This window comes from Acanthopagrus latus, chromosome 17 (genome assembly GCF_904848185.1).
Source record: "Acanthopagrus latus isolate v.2019 chromosome 17, fAcaLat1.1, whole genome shotgun sequence".
Taxonomy (NCBI): domain Eukaryota; kingdom Metazoa; phylum Chordata; class Actinopteri; order Spariformes; family Sparidae; genus Acanthopagrus; species Acanthopagrus latus.
Window position 1 is genome coordinate 17,431,983 of NC_051055.1, and position 21,001 is coordinate 17,452,983.

At 40.8% G+C, this 21,001-nt stretch overlaps 2 protein-coding genes and 1 long non-coding RNA gene across 6 annotated transcripts in view; 1 reads left to right on the forward strand and 2 right to left on the reverse strand.

Annotated features, from left to right (window-relative positions):
- Positions 1-67: 67 nt before the first annotated feature.
- On the reverse strand, positions 68-5,655 carry alg2 (ALG2 alpha-1,3/1,6-mannosyltransferase). 2 transcript variants are annotated; one of them, XM_037074762.1, is made up of 5 exons: positions 5,525-5,655; positions 3,680-3,851; positions 3,455-3,592; positions 2,651-2,818; positions 68-1,653 (listed from the first exon to the last, which is right to left on the reverse strand). In XM_037074762.1, exons 2-5 carry the CDS (start codon positions 3,848-3,850, stop codon positions 913-915), a joined length of 1,218 nt encoding a protein of 405 aa, XP_036930657.1. In that variant the 5' UTR covers position 3,851; positions 5,525-5,655; the 3' UTR covers positions 68-912. The 2 variants fall into 2 exon arrangements, with proteins under 2 accessions (XP_036930657.1, XP_036930655.1); XM_037074760.1 differs by lacking the exon at positions 5,525-5,655 and adding an exon at positions 4,423-4,709.
- On the forward strand, positions 4,868-8,329 carry sec61b (SEC61 translocon subunit beta). The gene is made up of 4 exons (XM_037074764.1): positions 4,868-5,015; positions 5,552-5,649; positions 6,860-6,964; positions 7,765-8,329. Exons 1-4 carry the CDS (start codon positions 5,013-5,015, stop codon positions 7,850-7,852), a joined length of 294 nt encoding a protein of 97 aa, XP_036930659.1. The 5' UTR covers positions 4,868-5,012; the 3' UTR covers positions 7,853-8,329.
- Positions 8,330-10,533: 2,204 nt separating this feature from the next.
- LOC119005611 overlaps positions 10,534-21,001 on the reverse strand; it is a 68,737-nt gene continuing 58,269 nt past the window's right edge. For all 3 annotated transcript variants that reach the window (XR_005070548.1, XR_005070550.1, XR_005070549.1), the window contains one exon: positions 10,534-10,663. This is a non-coding gene — a long non-coding RNA (uncharacterized LOC119005611). The remainder of the gene's footprint in view (positions 10,664-21,001) is intronic.

Here is a 21,001-nt window from a genome sequence, read left to right on the forward strand (position 1 = left end):
TCACCCACAAAATCTGTAGCCAACTCTATTAAAGGCCAAAAAAAACTTACCAACAAAGCAAACACCATAAGAGTCAGGAAACTATGTGTCCTCTTGTTTATTAAGACTTCAAGAATGTCAATAAGAGCATTTCTATATAGTAGGAGGGCTGAGGAGGGCAGCGAGCAGACACAATGACCTTCTGCTATTCTCCCCATTGATAATGACCCAGACAAAGACACACTGGCCATCAGCCAGACATCTAATAAAGCCAAACACTCTCTATCATCTGCTAATAACCTCTGCGCAGCAGCTAGAGTCATGGACAAGCCAGCAGCATCTTCAGAATGCGAGGAGGGGAACAAAGCTCTGGATGGACAGGAAGTAGCGGAAAGCATCCCGTTTATCGATCTGGGACTGTTCACTGCCTGATGGCGCGTGGCAGTAACTACATTCTTCTTCTTCTTCTTTATCCCGCAAACACACAAAGACAAAGAGTACTGTAGAAAAGAAAAAAAAAACATACACAGTGCAAAACATTTCACATTTCAACAATCAATCCTGTTGGTACGCTCGTTTGCTAGACCCTTGATGGCTACACATACAACATTACACACACACACACACACTTGCAGGGGTGGTATTTTTCCAGAGATAGGCGAGGTAAACTCGTTACTCTTTTCTTAATTGGTATAGAGATTCCGTCCTTTTTTTCCTCTCAGCAACCCCTCCTGGGGAATGCTGATTGATTGTCCTCTAAGTCCTCATAATACCCCCCTCCCCACCCACATCCCTGCACATGTACACATACACTCTCTGTAAGGAAACATTCATTCCAACTCTCTGCACACCCTAGACATACAGAGGCAATTCCAAGTTCAGGATCATTTTCCTGCTGTTACCCTGTCTTCTGCCTCTCCTCCAGCTTTCTCATCATTGGCTGAGCCTGACGATGTACCCATACAGCTGGTCTGAGAAGGCCTGAAGAGAGAATTTATCTCGTACCCTCCTCCTCCCAGCTTGTCCCATGTCCCTGCGGAGCTGTGGCTCCCTTACCAGCCTCTCCATGGCCTTAGAGAAGGCCTCCGCCATGGGCTCGCACAGGAAGCCCGTCTCCCCATCTGCCACGCTCTCCAGGGGGCCCCCAGAATTCACTGCGATAACAGGGCAGCAGCAATACATGGCCTCTACGGGAACTATCCCAAAATGCTCTCTGCTTGGGGTGTAAAGCACGGCTGCGCTGCCCCGCAGCAGCGCCACCTTCAGTGAATCAGACGGGGAGCGCAGGAAGGTGACACAGTCGTCCACACGGAGCTGCGCTGCCAGCTCTTTCAGTTCAATGTAATGTTGAACATTCTCGGTAACTCGGTCATCGTAGCCCCCCGCCACCACCAGGTGAATGCCTGTTCTCTGGTTTGGAGGAAGGCTGGTCCTCAGGACTGCAAGAGCCTCCAGAGCCAGCCCAAGGTTCTTCTTCCTCTCGTATCGGTTCAGAGAGAGAAACAGGCAGGAGGTTCCCTCAGGGAGCAGCCCCTCCAGGCCTTGTGCCTCAGTGGACGGCTGGTCAAAGGTGCTCGTGTTGAGTGAGGGATATAGGACATCTGTCTGGACTCCTCTTAGACCAAGAAAGGTCTCCCTGAAGATGCCCGCAGTGAACTGGCTGTTTACCAGAATCTATGAGGCAGTACAGAAAGATTAGTTCATGAGGATCTCACATATGTATCACAGGCAATTTAATTCCCTATGAGTTGAATGACAGCCTGTGGCCTTTGATTATCCTGAAGTCTGACCAGAATCAGAATGTAATTTCCTTTCTATCAGAGCCCTGAGCTTTTACAACAGCCTGCCTGCCAAGATCAGGCTCTATCACATTTTAAATAATCACTTTGGTTTATTCAAGCTGTTAAAATTGGAAAATTCAACTGAGCTATAACATATCAATTAAATTAAACAAAATTAAATTAAATCACACACACACACACACACACACACACACACACACACACACACACACACACACACACACACAGTTGTCTGCATTATACTGCCATACCCATGTACAGAAACATTTGAGTACATATTTGCATTATTGCAAGGCATGGCCTATATAACAAAAATAGATTGTAAGTACATAGTTATTATTCAAATTATTGTATTCAAACATGGAAATTAAATTCACATATTTCTATTGTTTAAACTGACATTCACTTTCTTGTGTAAGATGCAGAAACAAAGGTTTAAAATAACAAAAAATAAATTATATTAGTAAAAACATATATTTACATAATATATTTTTAAAAGACATGTAGTTTAAGTCTCTAGATCTCATGTACCTATCTTGAAATTCTAACATAGGACCCTCTGACAGTTGTTTACTGTGCATGAAACAGCACAGCATTCACCATCATGGCTGTTAAAAAACTTGGGGCACATGACAAGTACCTTTTGAATTTAACTTACAACTATTCTAGTTTATTCATTGTTATTTTTAAGCTTGATCCAATACATGTCTGACACTGCTGTTCAAAACTTTTGGGTCATTTTAACCACTGTGCTTAAAAGTCCACTTTTCCATCAGGATAAAAAACACAATGGTAAAAGTGACATAATCCTGTCCTGCAATCTGACCATCACAACCTGGAGAGTGACACAGCCCTCATCCTTTACATACCATATCAGCCATGCCAGTGGTGCGTTCCTCGAGCCAATCAATGGGAGCTCGGTAAAGCTTCTTCAAGGTCGTCTTCCTCTGGGTCAGCAGCTGGTCTGGGAAGTGACAGTAAAACAAAACCTTCTTCTTCTGACGGGACAGTCGCAGAACTGGAATGCACACTGACACCTGGAGTCGAATGACAAGGGTTAAAAACAAAAAAACTTGTCTTCCCTAAGAAATATTTCCTTTATTTCTGGCAAGTAAGTAGGAAATACAGCAGTGGAATAGAACCCAATCAAAACAGAAAAAAAGTTAAGAATGTACAACTTAAACATAAACATAAAAAATATATAAAGATTAAAAATATATAACAATGCTAAACATTTAAAAAATAAGACTAATAAAAATGATATACTGTTTAACATTGAACAATGTGTCTGATTTTGAAATACACATCCTAAGACAAATCCTGTAAACGCTCTGTGTGTTTATGAAATGTCTTGATTCATTGTAATCTTATGTTGTAAGAAGCGAGTCTATGTAGATCTAAATAATTGGTATTCTCTGGACTGTAGTTATGAGCATGAGAAAGGTGGCAATAGCCATGTGTGTCTGTGTGACAGACATAGACGTGAGAATAACCTAGGGAGTGTACATTTCACAGCACAGTATAGTTAAAGGATGTGACAATGCAAAGAGACCGGTAATTGTGGACAATGACAGTGATTCTCTGAATAACTGAGACAGTCAGACGCCCCAGAAGCAGTCAGATGAGTGACGACCAAACAGACAGGTAGTCAGTTCCTGTCTGGCACAACTCACTTGATCACAGAAGATGACATCGTACTCCACCCCGCTGAGGAAGACCAGGTAGAGGGCCACATAGATCATCCTCAGGTAGGCACACAGAGCATGCAGGTAGCCAAAGACGCTGGTGGGTAGCCAGTCACCCACGCACACCTTTAAGAAAAACAAGAGAAACAATTGAATAAAAAAATATTTTGAGGGATAACATGATGTAGTAAGGTGAATGTTAAGTTAACGTGCCACAGGTAGGTCAGGGTCCAGGGTCTCAGAGAAGCAGTGCGTGGGGTCATAATGGGCTGTCCAGATCTGAACGCTACATCCTTGAGACTTGAGAGCGACGGCAGCATCGACCACCAGTCGCTCAGCTCCACCAATGCCAAGGTCCGGATGGAGGAACACCACTCGCACCATCCTGCAGACAAGAATGGAAAAAAGTTCAAGCTGAATGTGAAATAATTTCAAAACACAATGCTTGTTTGCGGACAGGGTTTAAATACAGTTCAACACCATGTAGATTATCATATCATGTAGAAATAAACTGATGAGCAGATAGTCCTGTGCTCATCAGCTTGCTAATAGTCCCATGATCATCGCTTATAAAAACAGAAGTCTAGTTTTCACTTCACACAATCTCAAACGTCTCTCCGGCAGAAGGAACTGGATGTTTATGAATGAATATGAAATCCATATGAATAAGAAACTTTAGAGAGCTGCATTGTTGACAAAGTTGTACAGTCATACCTTGTGGTTTTCTAACCTTATGTATGACTTTTACCCTTAGTTCAAGGACCACAAGACACTGCGTCTGTATTAGAAGGTCTTTTAATGTTAGCTAACTTAAAAAGATAGCATTATGCATACTGTCCGACCGGTGCGTAGCTATTGACATTAAACCTCGTAGCACACTATAGAGACAGTTCTCTTTGTAATTTATCTCAGAGCTACATCTCCGTAGAATTTAATAATAATGCAATTCTGTTTACCTGAATCTCTCGACTAGCTTATCCAAGTTTTGAAACCTGTGATTCGGCTCGACCAGACGCTCGTAGCAGCATGAAAACTGTCAAGAAACTCTATCGTTTCGACGCCATGTTGGCTCGAATCAACAATTGTAGTCAAGTTACACACGCCTCTGGTAGAACCACAATGGCGGCCAGTTTCCTAGATGCAACGGTGGCGCTTCCTGTGAGACACGTCTCCCTCACACTCAAGGCGGGCAAATGATTCGCCTTTATATTAAAGTACAATTACATATCTAAAATGAATATAGAAAAAAATCACTAAGAGTGAAAAACGCTTTTTATTATAGCAGTATAAAAAACAACCTCTTAAAATGATTATCTATTTATTGGTTTTGTGGTGAAGGAGGTGAGCCGATCAGGCTTCTGTACGGTCTCCTACACTGGTCTTGTGTTTTGCAGTCGTGTCCTTTTTAGACAAGCGTCAGCTTTGTGAGACCTCTTCTCAAGTTTTGGTCAATTCACACGCCGACTTGTCTGCTGCCCATTTGACGTGGACATCAGTTTGAAGAGAGGCTCAGGGTTTCAGCTCGCATCGAGACAAATAAAACAAAATGGTAAGATTCTCTGCTTCATCTTAAAGTCTTACTACAGGGAAGCTAACCAGCTCTGCTGCAATCATTTAACGTGGGACTAGGGCTAACGTTTTCATCTGTGTTAGCTAGCTTGCTAACGTCAGCTCATCATTTGTGGACGTGGCTGTTCATCAGCAGTTCAAACAGTCCGAAAACACGCATTTAGAGCTGTCTCAGCAGTAATTCATAAATATGTATGTGCCCGTGAACACATTTGATTCATATTCTGCGTGTTAGCATTAAGGTAGAAGTTGAAAGCAATGAATGAGCTGTGAGGACCAATGGCCAAGGCCTTTACCACTAGTCTCTGATATAGCCAGACTGTACAGTTATAAAATGCAAGTTATCTTTTCAGGCATTATGTTGAATATATCTATCTGACTGTTGTAGGTTAGTTTTAGCTGTAATTGTGTTATGTGTGTCTAAAAGTGTGTGACAGATCAGACAAATGGTCAGGAAGAGTGTATAATGGAGTCAGATCATGTTCATACCTATTAATTGTGATTTCTTCCCTTTAGCCTGGACCAGCAGCAAGTGCAACCAATGTTGGGGCGTCTAGCCGTTCCCCCAGCAAGACAGTGGCTCCACGCGCAGCAGGCTCCACAGTTAGACAGAGGTACACACACAGACATACAATCTACAAAACCTTTTCCTATACACTTTATACAGTAGACCGATTGATTAACTCGCTGTAAATGTGTACAGATGAGTGACAGATTTAAGGAAAGCCCTGCAAACCCCTGTAGCAGTAACATAATGAATGAAGATTATTCCATACAGGACTAAAGGCACCACCACAATTCAACACTCCAGTATAGTACACTTTGAGAAACCTTGACAAGAGGCCTTGAAGCTGCTGTGGCAACACTCTTGTCTCTATTTCTAACCATGACACTGTTTCTAGATACTTTGTCAGTTTTTTCTTTCATTTATCCCACATCTGTATGTTGGCCTACCATGTGAAAAAGAAGACCATTATATATTACATATTATAGATAAGTAAGTATAGATAAGTTATGATGTCATCACTGCTAGCACACAGTCTCCATAATTATTTATCCAAGTACCCTTGGCATTGCCCCCCCCCCGTGCCGGCTTGTGTCATCATATTGTAAAGAGTGATTGATGATGTTAAGATGGCCCTTCCCTACATTTATTTGTCTGCCCTCAGTAGATTAGACCAGCAGATAGATGTTGAGCTGTGGACTTAATCAGTGTGTAATCAGAGGCTCACTGTTACCTCTCTCATTATTACCCATTACTATCACCCTCTTCATTACCTCATTAACCTCCATTTAATCTCATCACATGAGTGAAGCAGCCATGAATCACTGCACTCTTTCATCACCAGCTACTGTAGTTAGTTATATTATGAATACAGGGTATCAAGAAAAGGACAGGTTTTTTGTAACCTATTTTTGGCTGTGACGGTTTTTAATCAAAATGTTTGTGGTATTAGGAAGCTGCTATATTAGTAAAAGTTATCACATTGTCACAAACTTGTGGGACTGCAACAAACGATTACTTTTATTGTCGATTAATCGGTTAGTTGTTTGTTCTATAAATGTCAGAAAATAGTGAAAACGTGAATTGGTTAACTCAAACTGAGAAACTGATTATCAAAACAGTTCTGAATTATTTTACTAGTTATAATATAATCAATTAGTTGTTGCAGCTTTACAAAGTTGTTAAGTTTGTCACTCTATAACATGACAATTTCTCCATGGCAGAATAAATCCTAATTAAATAAGGAATGATAATGAGATATTTACGTTCTGAAACACTTGGCAGCGTCATTATATTCTTGATCGGTGTGTATTCCACAGGAAAGCTACCAGCAGCGGTACACGCAGCGGTGGGAGAACCACAGGATCAGCAGGCACTGGTGGCATGTGGCGCTTCTACACAGAAGACTCACCAGGCCTCAAAGTGTAAGTGCAGTTTATAAAAAGCAGTTATGATCCCCACAAGAACACAGGAGCATACACACTCACAAACTTAACCTCTGCCATCTTTGTGTAACTTTCATCCCCTGGCAAACACAAACTAATTCTCAGGATTTCCGACACTAGTCCTTCATCTGTGTTATTTACGTTCATCAGGTAGAATAGGAGGAGTGTTTAATGGCAGGAAATTGGGCAGACGTGCCTCTGTGTTGAAACCAATCATTCGTGTGTGTGTGTGTGTGTGTGTGTGTGTGTGAGTGAGAGAAACTTGCAACTTCCTAAACTTGTACTTAGCTGCATCCTCGGCCCCTAATATTAGAGAAGACGTCCTGTCTCCTGGCCATACCCGGCCGTGGTTGATCGATGGTGCTGTGGTGGTTATTGAGTGCGTCTCTCCAGCAGTCGAAGGAGGGCATACTCGCCATACAGTGTTGTATATCGAGTGCATGTTTGTTCCTGCGTTAGACGCCGGCCTCAAAGCTTCATTAAAGGATCCACTCTGAAAGGTCAACTCAATTACAGCCTCCTGACAGGGGGAGGAGGGGGGCCGCTGAAGAGATGGTTGGCATGGCAATGCTGCTACTTAGTGATGCGCCCTCTACCCCCACTCAGTCCCTCCTTCAGCGATGAGAGCCCCTCCTTGTTTCCGAAGCTCATCAATAAAATCAGCCTCTCCACTAAGACTCGCGCTCCAGTTGGGGTTACAGCAAATGATGGGATTTTTTGTGTGTGTGTGTGTGTGTGCGCGCTTGTTTGTATTAATCAGTTTGTCTTTGTTGTGACAGCGGCCCGGTGCCAGTGCTGGTGATGAGTCTGCTCTTCATTGCTTCCGTCTTCATGCTGCACATCTGGGGAAAGTACACTCGCTCTTAAATGCTTCCTGATGACCTTTGACCCTGCGCCTCGGCTTCTTCTTAACAAATTGGACCTGGACCAAACAACAAATGAACAACATCCTCATTCCCCGAGTTCCCTGCTCCAATATCACTACAAACTGGATTTTTATGCGACCGTCTCAGTAGATGATCTTCATCTGCACTGACTTGTTGCTTTTGCTCACCCTGTGTCTTTAAGATCTGACGGGGTGAACGAGAGGAAGCCACACTGGGCCTCCTCAGTATGTGGTTGTCTCTCTAAGCAGCAGCAGCAGCAGCAGTAGCCATTCTCGTCACTGCTGCGCGAAGGTTTAGTGCTCAAGGACATTGTTGTTTTTCGGGCCCCAGCAAACATTTCTTCTTGTATCCTCAATTGCTTTCTTTCTTTCTTTCTTTTTTTTTTTTTTGTTAACAGCATTTGTACAAATGTAATTGTATTATTGTACAATAAAAAATAAAATCAATTCATGTGATATTTATCTTTATTTTGTATTATGAAAGAACATTTTATTTGGGTTATTTCATGTTGGGTAAGCTCATTTGTTTAAAGAGAAAAGATGTTTCTCAACCACATGTTCAATGACAAGTGATGCAGTATTCTGACTTCCTCTAAACACGGCCAGGCTATTAAAAGTTGTATCTTTTGCCAAAAGCAACAAAAACTGTGTTCTGAATAATTGTGCTTTTAGACAGAGCAGCAGGAATAACAGTTAGGAGAACCATATAAACGTGTTGTTTCAGTGTGACTGACAGTTCATCAAATGCTATTGGTTTAAACACGTTCCAGCTATTTGACTGATTTCATGTTTTTGTGGTCTCATCCATGTAACAGGATAACTCAGCATGTGCACCTTATCTATATGAGCAAGGAGTCCTGACTTGTCTTTGTTGACTGGATGAAAGTGTCGACTTTTCAGTACGCATACCGCTTCAAAGGTTCAGAGGCGTCAGCTTCCCCCAGGGTTTGTAATCACCACCCGAACTGAAGCTTTTTTTCTGCCGCTCTCAATAATTGCAGACAGGCAGAATGAGTGACAGTGAACTGTGAATCTTTTCACACAAAATTCATTAAACGGCCATATCTCCTGAACTCCACGAACTCATCTCTCATTTGGAGTCTACCACCTGAAAACTGCAAGAGCTTTGAAGCATTTTTTTTGTTTGTTTGTTTAAATGTTTAATTTCATGTTTAGCTTCATGTTTCAAATGTTTTTTATTAACCTATTCGAAACACAAACAAAACAGGGTGATGGCAAGTATTATCCACTGTCTTCAGCCATCATGTTGAAACTTTCTTTTCAAATATTTACAACAAATAATCTGCAACACAGCCGATTACAATCTTCAGCTGAAAGTCTGCCCAGGTGTCCCGTTCTTAGTTTTTTAGTGTGTTTATTGTTGATGGGGTTTTTGTTTTTTTTTTCAATCTGGATAAGGAGGTCATGTTTTCATGTAGTTCCATTTATTGGTTGGTTTGTCAGCAGGTTACATGAAAAAAACACCTGAAACTCGGAAGGAGGATGAATCTCAGCCCAGAATAGACCCCATTAACTTTTAGCTGATCCAAATAAAGGGACAGATCTAGGAATTGATTTCTCACTCTCTGTGACAATAGGAGATGGGGTGTTTTTTCTACATTTTTATTAGTCTCTCAGGGAATAATTCATGGATCTTGATGAAGAAAATCAGACATATTCTGGTGGCTTGTATCTATGAGTGAGAACAAAAAGGGACTGCTGGGATTTGACAGGTTTTGTGTGCTCTTCTGAGTGCTATTGTAGTTGTCCTGGATTTTCAGGACTTGCTCTTTGTTTTTAGCTTTTAATTCGTCCAAGTTAACTGGTATATGCAAAGATATAGAACAACTAAATGAAGCAAGTTGCTGCATTTCTGATTCATTCTTGCTGAAAATGAAAAGGTGCTGTCTTATTAACTGTTTGGCCAAGATGCGCGCGCATTGGTGGCTTCAGTGTTGAATGATGCTCCAAACCAATTGAAAAGACAGTAGTAGTTACTGTTTAAATCATTCTCTAAGACAGTCAATCGAAACTGTTCCTCAGGGGCACAAAACTCGCCCTTGAATTGCACTGATGGTAATCTGAAGGCTGATTTGCATATAAGGAAGACTGGTCATGTGTCTACATGTGTCTGTTTCCCCTGTAAAAATAACCTTAAAGACCTTAAATGTGCTTTGTGTGAATTTCCCCTCCAGGTGTTATTTGCTTTTTCCTGAGGGGGGCGCTGCAGACTATTTTCTGACTACACTGGCTTAGAGGACATCAATATATAACTTTGTCTTCACTGAGGCAGACACATGTGCTGTGTGTTGATTTATAACACTGTGTAGTGAATAGCCACACTCAGCTCACACAGTGTTATCATTCACCTGTTTGGTAATCGACTTCTGCATGTCAATCCCTTATTCGCCATAAGCGATCTGAGTGGAATAAGAGTTTTGGATTTGATTAATTTAAATGAAGCTAAATAAGATTTTGATGTTCGGTGTGTGAAGCTATGAGCTCCTGGCCGAGGGTTTTGTGGTTGTAGAGGTAGTTTTGGCCCAAACTGCATCACCGGGTCGTCTGTGTTGAATATGAAACCACAAGCTGGTTAATCTGACTGTATGTGTATGTGTGGGTGTGTGCGTGCGTGCATGTGTGTGCGTGAGCTTGTACCTTGTGTTAAACGTAGCATTCGGATCCTGTTCATTAATTCATTCTGTTGCTATGGCTCTGCTTTCCCACAGGCTTCCAGTGTTCGTGGCAAACTCAGGCTCCTGCCACATCACTCTGTCCCTCTCGCCCCTGTCCTACACACACACACACACAGAAAGAGAGAGAGAGATACACTCACAAACTCCACGGCCCAATTCATGGTGGCACAACACGGCAGTGAGACAGAATAATTCAACATCACAATTAAATATGAAGGAGCCACGGCGGAGCGGTCCCTCGTTGTTCAGGAGTCAAACTGGCAGCATGTGGAGCGCTGTGACCCTCCACACTGCTGCAACCTGTAGTTCCAAACTCCTCCTGACACTGTCTATATAAGTCAACTCAGTGTTTTTTAGATAGAGGACAAGAGTCCTCAATCTTTTTGTTTTGGACTGGCACAGGAATTCATAATGCTCTTAAATCACTCTGTCAGCACTTAAATGTTTTCTGTTTACTTGAGAGCTCTGATTTGACAGACCTGCCCTGCTTAGTCTCGATGTTAATTAGGTGGACACTGGATTTTATCCTTAATGATGGCAGTTTGACAAAAATGTGATCCTCAGACCAGTGGCAGACTCAGGATGTTTGAGGGACAGGGGCGAAGAAAATATAAAGAGCACCGCATGAATGCAGGGAGGGGAGAGAGAGGCACTTGACCACAGTTTGTCCACTGGAGGGGCAACCTAGAGGGCACTTCATCATGTTTTATCTACCGTATAGACATCCAAGAGAGCACTTCTGGTGCGTTCTTTCAAACATGGGGGCACCAGGGGGGATATCAATCATTAAAAAATCACTTTCACACATAAAGACATCCAAAAAAAATCTCTTGTGTGTTTCGGGCAGGAGAAAAATGAGTATAATTATAACATTTAAATCCAATGAAATGTCACTTATTTGTTCACCGTCATTAAAAATTCCAGAAAAATATGAATATTTTTCACTCAACTCTGCACATACATCATTCTACACAGTGAAGCTCAAATATTCAACTGTAGCAGGAAGAAACACATATTTTTTGGAAAATGTAGTGTGTTTTGTAGTGTTTTGTATAATGCTCTTGTGCATGTGAAAGGTCTTGAAAATTAAACAGGTCAGAGTCCACAACGACTGAAGCTCCTCTCTCCGTCGGTAAAGCTGCTCCTGAAACGCCTCCTCAGTAGCCCTGCCTTTAATTCCATGACTTTGTGACATCACACTTCCTCAACATGTATCACATTTGCATAGTTTTCTTGTTTGGCACGTAATAATCATTTAGCACAGCTGCTCTGTTGTTGTGTTGGGTCAGGTGTGTGTGAGCTGACCAATCAGAGGAGACTGGGTTTTCGGGAGGCGGGCCTTAAAGAGACAGGTGCTAAAACAGAGCGTTTAAGACGGAAGGGAAATACAGAGCTGCAGGATTGGACAGAGTGAGAAAACTGATGCTTTTTGTGCATTTAAGCATGTAAACCTATTCTAGTAGCAGCTCAAAATAAAATTATGAAATGAGCATGATATGTCCCCCTTAAAATCCATAATTATTTTTCTATTCTAATTATTTTTCATTATCTTAGAACATGTCTTTTACATATACAGACTCTTTTACAGAGTCCACCATGTTGCACCACTGTGTTTCCACAGGAGCCCAGAACGAACAACCCAAACACTGACTCTACAGAGGGCCTTACACGTTTTAAGTGGGATATTTTGTCGGCTGCTGAGTCCTACACGCTGCCACTATAAATAACCATTTTAGATTAAATACAACATTCATGGTCTACATTAACAGGAAACACTACTTGTCTTTCTTTAAACTAGATTTACAATTTACACCTTTCATTAAGGTACTTGTTAAGTCATCCAACGAGCAAACTCTGTATCTCCATTCTACATAAATCATCCCGAAGATCCACATGAGAGGCAACGTTTGTCTCGTGGAAAGAAATAAAGAGATGAGTGAGTGAGCGAGTAAGAGAGAAAGGAAAAGAAGAGAAGCTTTCTTTAGAGCGCTTCCTCTCTGTGTCTTTTTCACCAGAAACCCATATCCTGTGAAGAAAACCACATGCTTTTACAAGGGATGGTCCCTTACATAAAAAGAGGTGTGCGCACGCATGTGCTCACACACACACACACACGCACATGAGGAGACTTGTAAATAGGTCACATGTATTTTCTACATAGCACATAGCTGCTGTGTGGTTTAACATGGAGGGGAAGATAAAATGTTAGTTAGTCTTTCTGTCTTTGTCTTTCTCAATTCATTTTCTCTCTCTCTCTCTCTCTCTCTCTCTCTCTCTCTCTCTCTCACTCGCTCGCTCGCTCTCGCTCTCTCTATGTCTATGTCACTCTCTCACTCATCCGTCACACTCATGTTTATGCCCAGAGACATTCCACCCTGCAGGTAAACACAGACGATCAGGATATCAGGTGCAGCAGAGGGCGTATGGTTTTGAGACTCAGAATATTCCTCCTTCAGATGAGTGTGAGCGGCCAGTCATGCAAACACTTACGTATGTCGAGTATGTGTGTGTATCTTTGAACAGATCACATGGTTGGTAAAGCGTGGAATGAACAGACAGGCGGGTGGAATCGATCGACGCTCGCTGACCAAGTGAATCCTGAGGGATGTCCCAAAGAATGAACACTGGTCAAGGGGAAGTGGGGACAGGATCTGCACTGTGATTCAAGGCCTCATTCTTAAAAAATACTTATGATCAGTTTTGACCTACAGTGTGACTTACTCAAACCATGTATAAGTGGTTTTATTTGGCTTTTCTTGAATGATATGTGTAGCCTGGCTTCAATCTCACCTACCATCACTGTGATCTCATCTTCTATAAAGTCAGATTTCTCTTGTGATCCATCTATTTCTGACTAAACCTTCATTTGTGCTGGCATTATTTAAGTAGAAATCACAAGGCAGGCGCTGTCAGTTGAAGTTGATATGCGATTTATAGATCACCGATCGGTAAATTACAAAAGCTATTCTAAGAACCTGCTTCAGCAAAGTTAAGTTTGGTGTCTTTTACAAATCGAACGTGAGCACACCACCAGATCTGATATTGTATACATTCAAATATGAATCTAAAAACGTTTTTATGAATGATTGACTTATTGATTTTTAACATCTAAAAACAAATGAAGACAAGCATTAAAATAAGAGCTTTTAAAAATAGGGCAAGAACCACTAAATGAAAACCAAAAGAAAAAAAACCTGTACAACAAATTCAACAATGAAACTGAAAAAATAACACACATATTCAATCTCCTTTGCACTGTCTCATCTCTCAACTAAGATTCATGAAAAGGAAATTATGCTCTTATTTTTCTGACATATACTGTATATACATATACCACACATACACATATCTTTACATATTCAGCAGCGATAAAACAATTTAAAAACAAAAATGCATTTGAAAATAAATAGAGAGGTACATATAATAAAATGACCTCACAGCAGCAAATGTACTGTCTTACTTTTTCTTGGTAATGGTCCCTTTCAAAGTTTTACATAACTGACATAATGTGTGCCATGTGTTTAAATAATACGTTGTTCCATGTGACGCCAAAGCTGACCATTTCATATACTTCTGTGAAGCTTGATCCATGAGGGAATGCGATATATTTTTCCTTTTTAGTAAAAGCGCTTTTTCATAACTAATTTCTGTAGTTATACACAGTATGTTTTATTTATTTTAATACATATTTTTGTTTTGTCAAAACATGTTTTATACTCGTTGCTGTTATGAAGATATTTATGTCACGTTAATGTCTTTTAGCTCTCACTCCAGGAAGAACTTTGTGCCACTTGCTTTAAAAGTGCACCATGAATATACATTTGTTGATATTATTATTACTTCTACCAGTATGTAAAAATAGAACAAAGTATATTAATTAAATAAATAAATGTACATTGTACATTGTTTTACACTTACTTTCCACCTTTAAGTATTACATAATTTCTTTTTTAAGTTGAGTGTGAGTTCATGCACTCGCTGTGATCACAAGACCAGTGATTAGTCAGGAGCATAGCAGCCAATTGGTGCAGCAATCAGTGCTGTTAATGGTCCGTGTTCAGTGGCAGAGACTATGTGCTGAGAGGTGAGAGCTTGTTCACTGTAAAATAATCTGACTACATGTTCTGCCATCCAGACCACATGGTCGCTGCCATATAACTGCATGTGGGTCAGTAGGGTCAGAGGGAGTGTGTGTGTGTGTGTGTGTGTGTGTGTGTGTGTGTGTGTGTGTGTGTGTGTGTGTGTGTGTGTGTGTGTGTGTGTGTGTGTGTGTGTGTGTGTGCGTGCGCGCCAGCCAGAGGCTCCCTGATCTTTCTGGACTTGGACCGTCCTTCAGACAGAAATAAGAGAGTCAGAGTTGGAGCCAAGGCTGAGTCTGCATCAATCAGTACCTCATCTCTCTCTCACACAAATTCTCTGTGTGACAAACACTCACCTCGTGCTTCATGCATGAAAGATGAACAGTGTGAGGCCCGTTCACTCTGCAAAGTGAGGTACAACTGTAAATAGAAGTCTTATGTTTCTATTTAGCCATGTGGCGTCTGTCTGTTGCACACGCTGCAGTTGTAATATAGTTTGTTGTTAAGTTTGTTTGGTTTGTTAAGATCTATACCTGACTTTAAAGGAAAAAATCATAGAAATATCTTAATCCTAAGAATTTTCATAGAATTTCGTCACTAGGAGCAATTTTTGGTACTGGGAAGCTTTATGAATGCAGCCTCCGGAGAGTATACAGGGAAAACCATGACTTGAGCCTGCTGTGTTACTCAGAGGTCACTCAGAGGCCATTACATACACATTTCTATACATACAAGGGACTAATAAACAACAGTGCATATGTGCTTCTTTCAGAGAAAGTTGGAATCACCAGGATCAGATCCTCCTGTCATTTGCTGGATATACTCACATGTGTAAAAGCCATATTTTCTAGGAAACAAGTTGAAATTTCTCACCATCTTTCATCACAGGGAGCCATGATGACAAGTTTAGTGGTTATGCACAAGTAGCTGACTGTTGTGAATTTACTATACACACAAACACACAGACAAAGGAAAGACCAGAAGAAAGGAAGTGCGCATGCATCTGTAGTTCAAATTGATGTCATATGTCCACAGTTCACATATTTCCCAGAATATGGAAGAGAGCTCATCAGGATTATTGTTGGTAAGATATCATAATTCAACTCCACTACTTTTAAATATACAACATCTGCAAGTTTCTGAGAAGCTTATAAGCACAGATACAGCTGCCAGTTTATCTGGTACACTCAATGAAAATGAACACAGTCGAGCAGTTCTGCAATGAACTTCATGAATGATCCGCCTTTGTTTTAGCAGTGTGATTCAGATCCACATTCATGTGGTGACGTAGAGAGGAGGGAGGATTGCTGACTGCAAAACAGACAGGAAGTTAGCTAAACCGACGACAACGACTACAGCAGCTTCAATAAGGGAACAAAGTCCCTCGGCACAAGCTAGCCATGTTGTAACTGGGTGTACTAATACAGTTGCAACTTGGTGTTGCTAGCTTGGACAACAGATCTCATCACCACAGACACACTGTGTAACTAAATTAACATAAATAACCACAACTAATATAAGGTAAATCTAGATAAACTGATTTCTGGATGTGTTAGCTAATGATGGGCTGCTCTCATTAGCTTCTTGGGGTGTTTGGCAGCATAAGCCGTCACAGGGAGTGCTAGTATGTAGCTTTCCCCGTTCTGCCATTGCCAGTTGCCAGTTGCCAGGGGAGACGGGGCCACCTCTTTCTGGAGTTCTCTGTCCTGATTGGATAAAGCGAGCAGAAAATGTATTTTCTCATCGGTCACTAACCAAACTCCATGTAACAGCGATTACTGTTGGAGTACAGAGCTATTCAACACTTTTTTAACGGAGAAAATAAGGCTTACAGCAGCTTTAAAGGCTGTGTTCTCTTAGCCTCCTTGTTGTTGTCAGACACAAACAGTCTTGTTTGGTGGTTTCCACAGTGCTGGCAATCACTTTCATGCCTGTTCTATATATTGGATTGACAGAACAAATATCATACATTATACATTATAGATAATACAGATTTATGACTGATTATCTTTCAATAAGGTGCATAAATGTGACCAAAGATGATAAAATTCATACCAAGTCTACCCAAACAAATCCCCTTTTATTGTAGAATTTTCAATTAGAGCATATTAACAAATAACAATAAAGTTATATACCCCTCAACAAATATATACAATCATGTGTTCAGATGGGACACTAGTGGCATGAAGAACTATAAATATATCACAAAGAACAAATAGAAAAGAAATGTAACAGACAAAAAACTGACTGACTGACTAAGAGTTGTTTAAAAATAGGCAGAGCAGTCAATTGGGAATGGAAAATGAGATCTTAAAGAAGCATCTAAAAGCACAAAGGAAAGAAGAAAAATACACAGAGTTGGAAGAAGAGTGTGGGACAAAGAGAGAACAAGAAACAAAAGGTGCTGGAGAGAGATATGAATAACTACAGGAAGATGGAAACAAGTGGAGACAGTTGATGGTGGGAGAGCACCAAAAGAAATTGAAGAGGTCTGTAGTGATACGCATAGAATTTAAAAGAATGGAACAATGTGGAGGCTCAGCTGAAGACAGAGATGAGAGATGAATCAAACTTTAAAGGAGCAGGAGAGGAAACCAAAAAAAAAAAAACACAATTCTTCCTTTTATAAGAGAAGACAGCAAGAGCACAAGATACAACAAGTGGCTCAGCTTCGCCGCAAGCGATAAGAATATATCACATTGTGACGAAGAACAAAGTCTGGAGCGAGTGTGTACGTGTGCGTGTGTTTAAATGGGGGATTGGGGGGGGGTTACAATACGAGAAGGAGGATTCTGTGTTGGTCTCTGTGTCCTATTCACACACACTCCCACCCATCAGCGGCGAGGACACGTCAGGCCTGGTGATACCCCGTGTGACTGCCACAAGCATGCAGGGCCAACTGGACTGTGATGTCATAAGCATGTGTCCCCCGCAATCCCCACCTACTCTACCCTTACCCCCACACCCCCCACCTCACGTAGTGCCAGCTCGCAGCAGAGCGGATCAGACTGGACCATCAGGGACACGCTGGCCACGGTTGGACTCAGTTAGGGGAGCAGGGAGTGACACTGCTGGGCTGAGTGTCTCAGGTGTCAGCCTTGTGCTTTCTAATATTAAAGACACTTGGCCTCTGTGTGTGTGTGTGTGTGTGTGTGTGTGTGTGTGTGTGTGTGTGTGTGTGCGTGCGTGCGTGTGCATGTCTGTGTCTGTGTGTGCCAATGTGTTTGTAAGTGTGTTGTTTATGTGCAGTGTATTTTTAGGTGACTGTATTTTCCACTCCTTGTGCAGAGCTCTAGGGCAGCAGTGGGGGGGGGGAATCACCAAGCACCATCATTTTTCTAATCAGGATATAATGTTGCAGCCTGAGAGACACCCAAAGCATGTTTTCAGTCTATTTCATCACATGATTCTTTGCAAATAGTTGAAATATTTGTGACATAGCTTTTGCATTGGACAATTCAGGGATTGCTCGCTTTCAGTGAGTCAAACATTTCACATCGGAACCCACATCAGTGGCAGAAATAATCCAAACAATGACGTACACAGTTTCTCTTTCTTCTTTGAGCCAGATTTATCATTTTCTTGGCTTGTTCATCATGTACTGGAATTTCTTGACTGATATATCATCCTGGCGCATGATTTTTTTCTAACAGGGTCTTGGGTCTAACTGTTATTACTTAACGTTAAGTGTATTTACATGTTATGCTGTTTTATTTACAAAATTTTACAAAATGCAAAAATATATTCACAGTTTCTTAAATCACAGTTCTCTTGTTATGTGTTTTATATATGACAGTTCTAGGATTACTCACTTTCACTGAGTCAAACATTAATTTACATCTAAACCCACATGAGATGCAGAAATAGCCTCAAAAATGATGTACACAGTCTTTCTTTCGTTCTTTCTTTCTTTCTTTTACTGAGTTAGATTTATCATTTTCTTGGCTTGGTCATCCTATATCTAATACTTCCTACATTGCATGAAAAAAGGAGAGATCAATATTCTGAATGTGAAAAGGCAAAACGAGGTGTAATCTTGGCACAGAGCGTCTCCTGCAGAAGCGCTGAATGGGATGAAACAAATATTTTTTTTTATTGCCAGGTTTATGATTTTGAATGTCACTGTGCATGCGTATGCGTGCCTGCATGCATGCTTTGTGTGTGTGTGTGTGTGTGTGTGTGTGTGTGTGTGTGTGTGTGTGTGTGTGTGTGTGTGTGAGTGTACATATTAAAGAAGCGTGGATTGGGTAGGGCAGATGGGAGTTTTTTACACACATACAGTCTTCATCTTTCTTTAGACTATGAGACTAGTGCATAATAGTTATATGATTTATCCATAAATCTGTAAGTCAGAATTCAACCCATCGACAGGGGTTAAGAATGACAAAAATTACTATATAATAATCTTTTTGCTGATGGTCTTGGTTGCTTGTGTATATGGTCATATATAGGCATCAGCATTAAAGGTGCAATATGTAAGAAATGAAAACCTGGTCAGGTAGCATTAGGTGGGTTTATCAGAGCTTTCTCTTGGGCAACAGTTTCCTGCTGTATCTGAAATCGACTCTAATGAGAATGGTGACAGTAAAACAAAAATCTAATTTGCAGGCCTTAAAACCAAAACAGTGAACTAAAAGATACTAAAAGGAGTGGGAAACAGCAGAGCAGAGATATAATTCTCTGAAATTTGATCAGTTGTGATTATAAAAATATTTTAATGATCAATCGGTCAAAAGCTAATCAGGCAATCTTCCCTTATCAATAAATATCACTGTTGTGTCTATGGACATAATATGCTTCCTCACTTGCAGAATTATTGATGCAACTGTTCATAAAATGAATTGAATAAAATATTAGGTGATCATATTAGAACATTGTAACAGGCGATGTACAGCGTCCTTTTCACAAGAACAGCTTCTTTCAGCCTACCTCATTTGCCTATAGTGGCTGCCTGATTTGCATGTTCTTTAAGTCCTATGGCATGCTCATTCCATCTCAACAGGTCTGTCAGGGCAGGTTACTGCATGTGCTCTGCATGTTTGTAGCATGGTAAGGGGCATTGAGCAATCTTATAGGTGCTGTAAGGCCACCTGTCATGTTCATACGCCAAACAAATTGGGTGCAGCATATCAACAGAAAGTTGGGGTGGCTGACCCTATCATAAGTGTAGATCCACTGTGACGTCACCCACTGGTGTGTGGACAACTGTTTTCAAGCTTTGCACTTGGCCTCACCACCATCACAAACATGCCTTTTTTGGAGCAAATATTGTCTATCACAAAGTAACCATGCTCCAAAGTAAACCCTGCTTATAGTCAATTTATTTGTAAATGGGACCACTATTTATGAAGGGATCATGTGTTGTATTGAAGAAGAGTTGAAACAACTGGTGGAGAATATAAATCATCTGGAAAGTGTTAACTGATGTATTTCACAATTTAATTGTACGTGTATAGTGACAATAAAATAATACTCTAATTTATTAAAACATAGCAAGTGAGTTGTAGGGTCATATTCTCATAAGCTTACATACACTTTTTGAAACCAGTGGAGGCACACCTTGCTGGTCCATAGTAAGAATGTTGGTTTAAAGCACTTATGCATTAGCTTGACTCACTATTGTTTTCATAGTCATGGATCGTTACAATCCTATTGGTCTTTCCTTTACAAACAGCTAACACAGCATACATACAAACTGTTGAACTATTAGCTACCTTTACAAGTTATAGCTAAATAGCCACAGTTAGTATAAACAGTTGTTGACAGCCTACCAGAGAAGAAATGTAGTTCAGCATCAAACTTCCTTCCTTTACTTGTGAAGATCTGTGTCCGAGGCTGGAAAGCAATGCTATTAACTCTTATTCTACATCTGCTTCTATCATTTCTTTTTCCTTTGACGTTAGATGAGGTTTCTTACTGGTCACAGGTGGTCACAGGTGGCTTTTTACAACAAGAGTATGCTTAATATCACCTCTTGTTGTAAAAAGATGTATTACAAGACTGGACAGGCCAAGGCTAGCTAGTTAGCATGCTAACTTAAGTAGATAACATTATAAGACATCACATAGACGTCTTTGACAGAATGTAAATACTTTTGCAATTCAATTTTTTTCACAGTCTGTTGATAGTTGTAGTTTTCAATGTTAAAGACTAAAAATCTTACATATATCTCCTTTTAAGTGTTCAGGGAGAGAGAGGACATTGTGTGAATTGGTTTCTCGGACAGTACAAGCCCCCAGCTCTGAATACAAAACCCAGCAACAGAGCTCTGTTTGGGTTTTACAGCTGCTGGGATGCACAGCGTGTTTATCTAACCCCTTTTTTCAAACTATGCTTTCGTTCACAGTTCTCCTCC

Bases quoted from the DNA above. Each gene is read 5' to 3' on its own strand.
- sec61b (XM_037074764.1), top strand. The intron at 5,650-6,859 runs GTACACACACAG...TGTATTCCACAG, and splicing joins GGCTCCACAGTTAGACAGAG to GAAAGCTACCAGCAGCGGTA. The intron at 6,965-7,764 runs GTAAGTGCAGTT...TTGTTGTGACAG, and splicing joins GACTCACCAGGCCTCAAAGT to CGGCCCGGTGCCAGTGCTGG.
- alg2 (XM_037074762.1), bottom strand. From the start codon at position 3,850: ATGGTGCGAGTGGTGTTCCTCCATCCGGACCTTGGCATTGGTGGAGCT. The intron at 3,593-3,679 runs GCACGTTAACTT...TTTTTCTTAAAG, and splicing joins TGGACCCTGACCTACCTGTG to GTGTGCGTGGGTGACTGGCT. The intron at 2,819-3,454 runs GTGAGTTGTGCC...ATTCGACTCCAG, and splicing joins ATGTCATCTTCTGTGATCAA to GTGTCAGTGTGCATTCCAGT.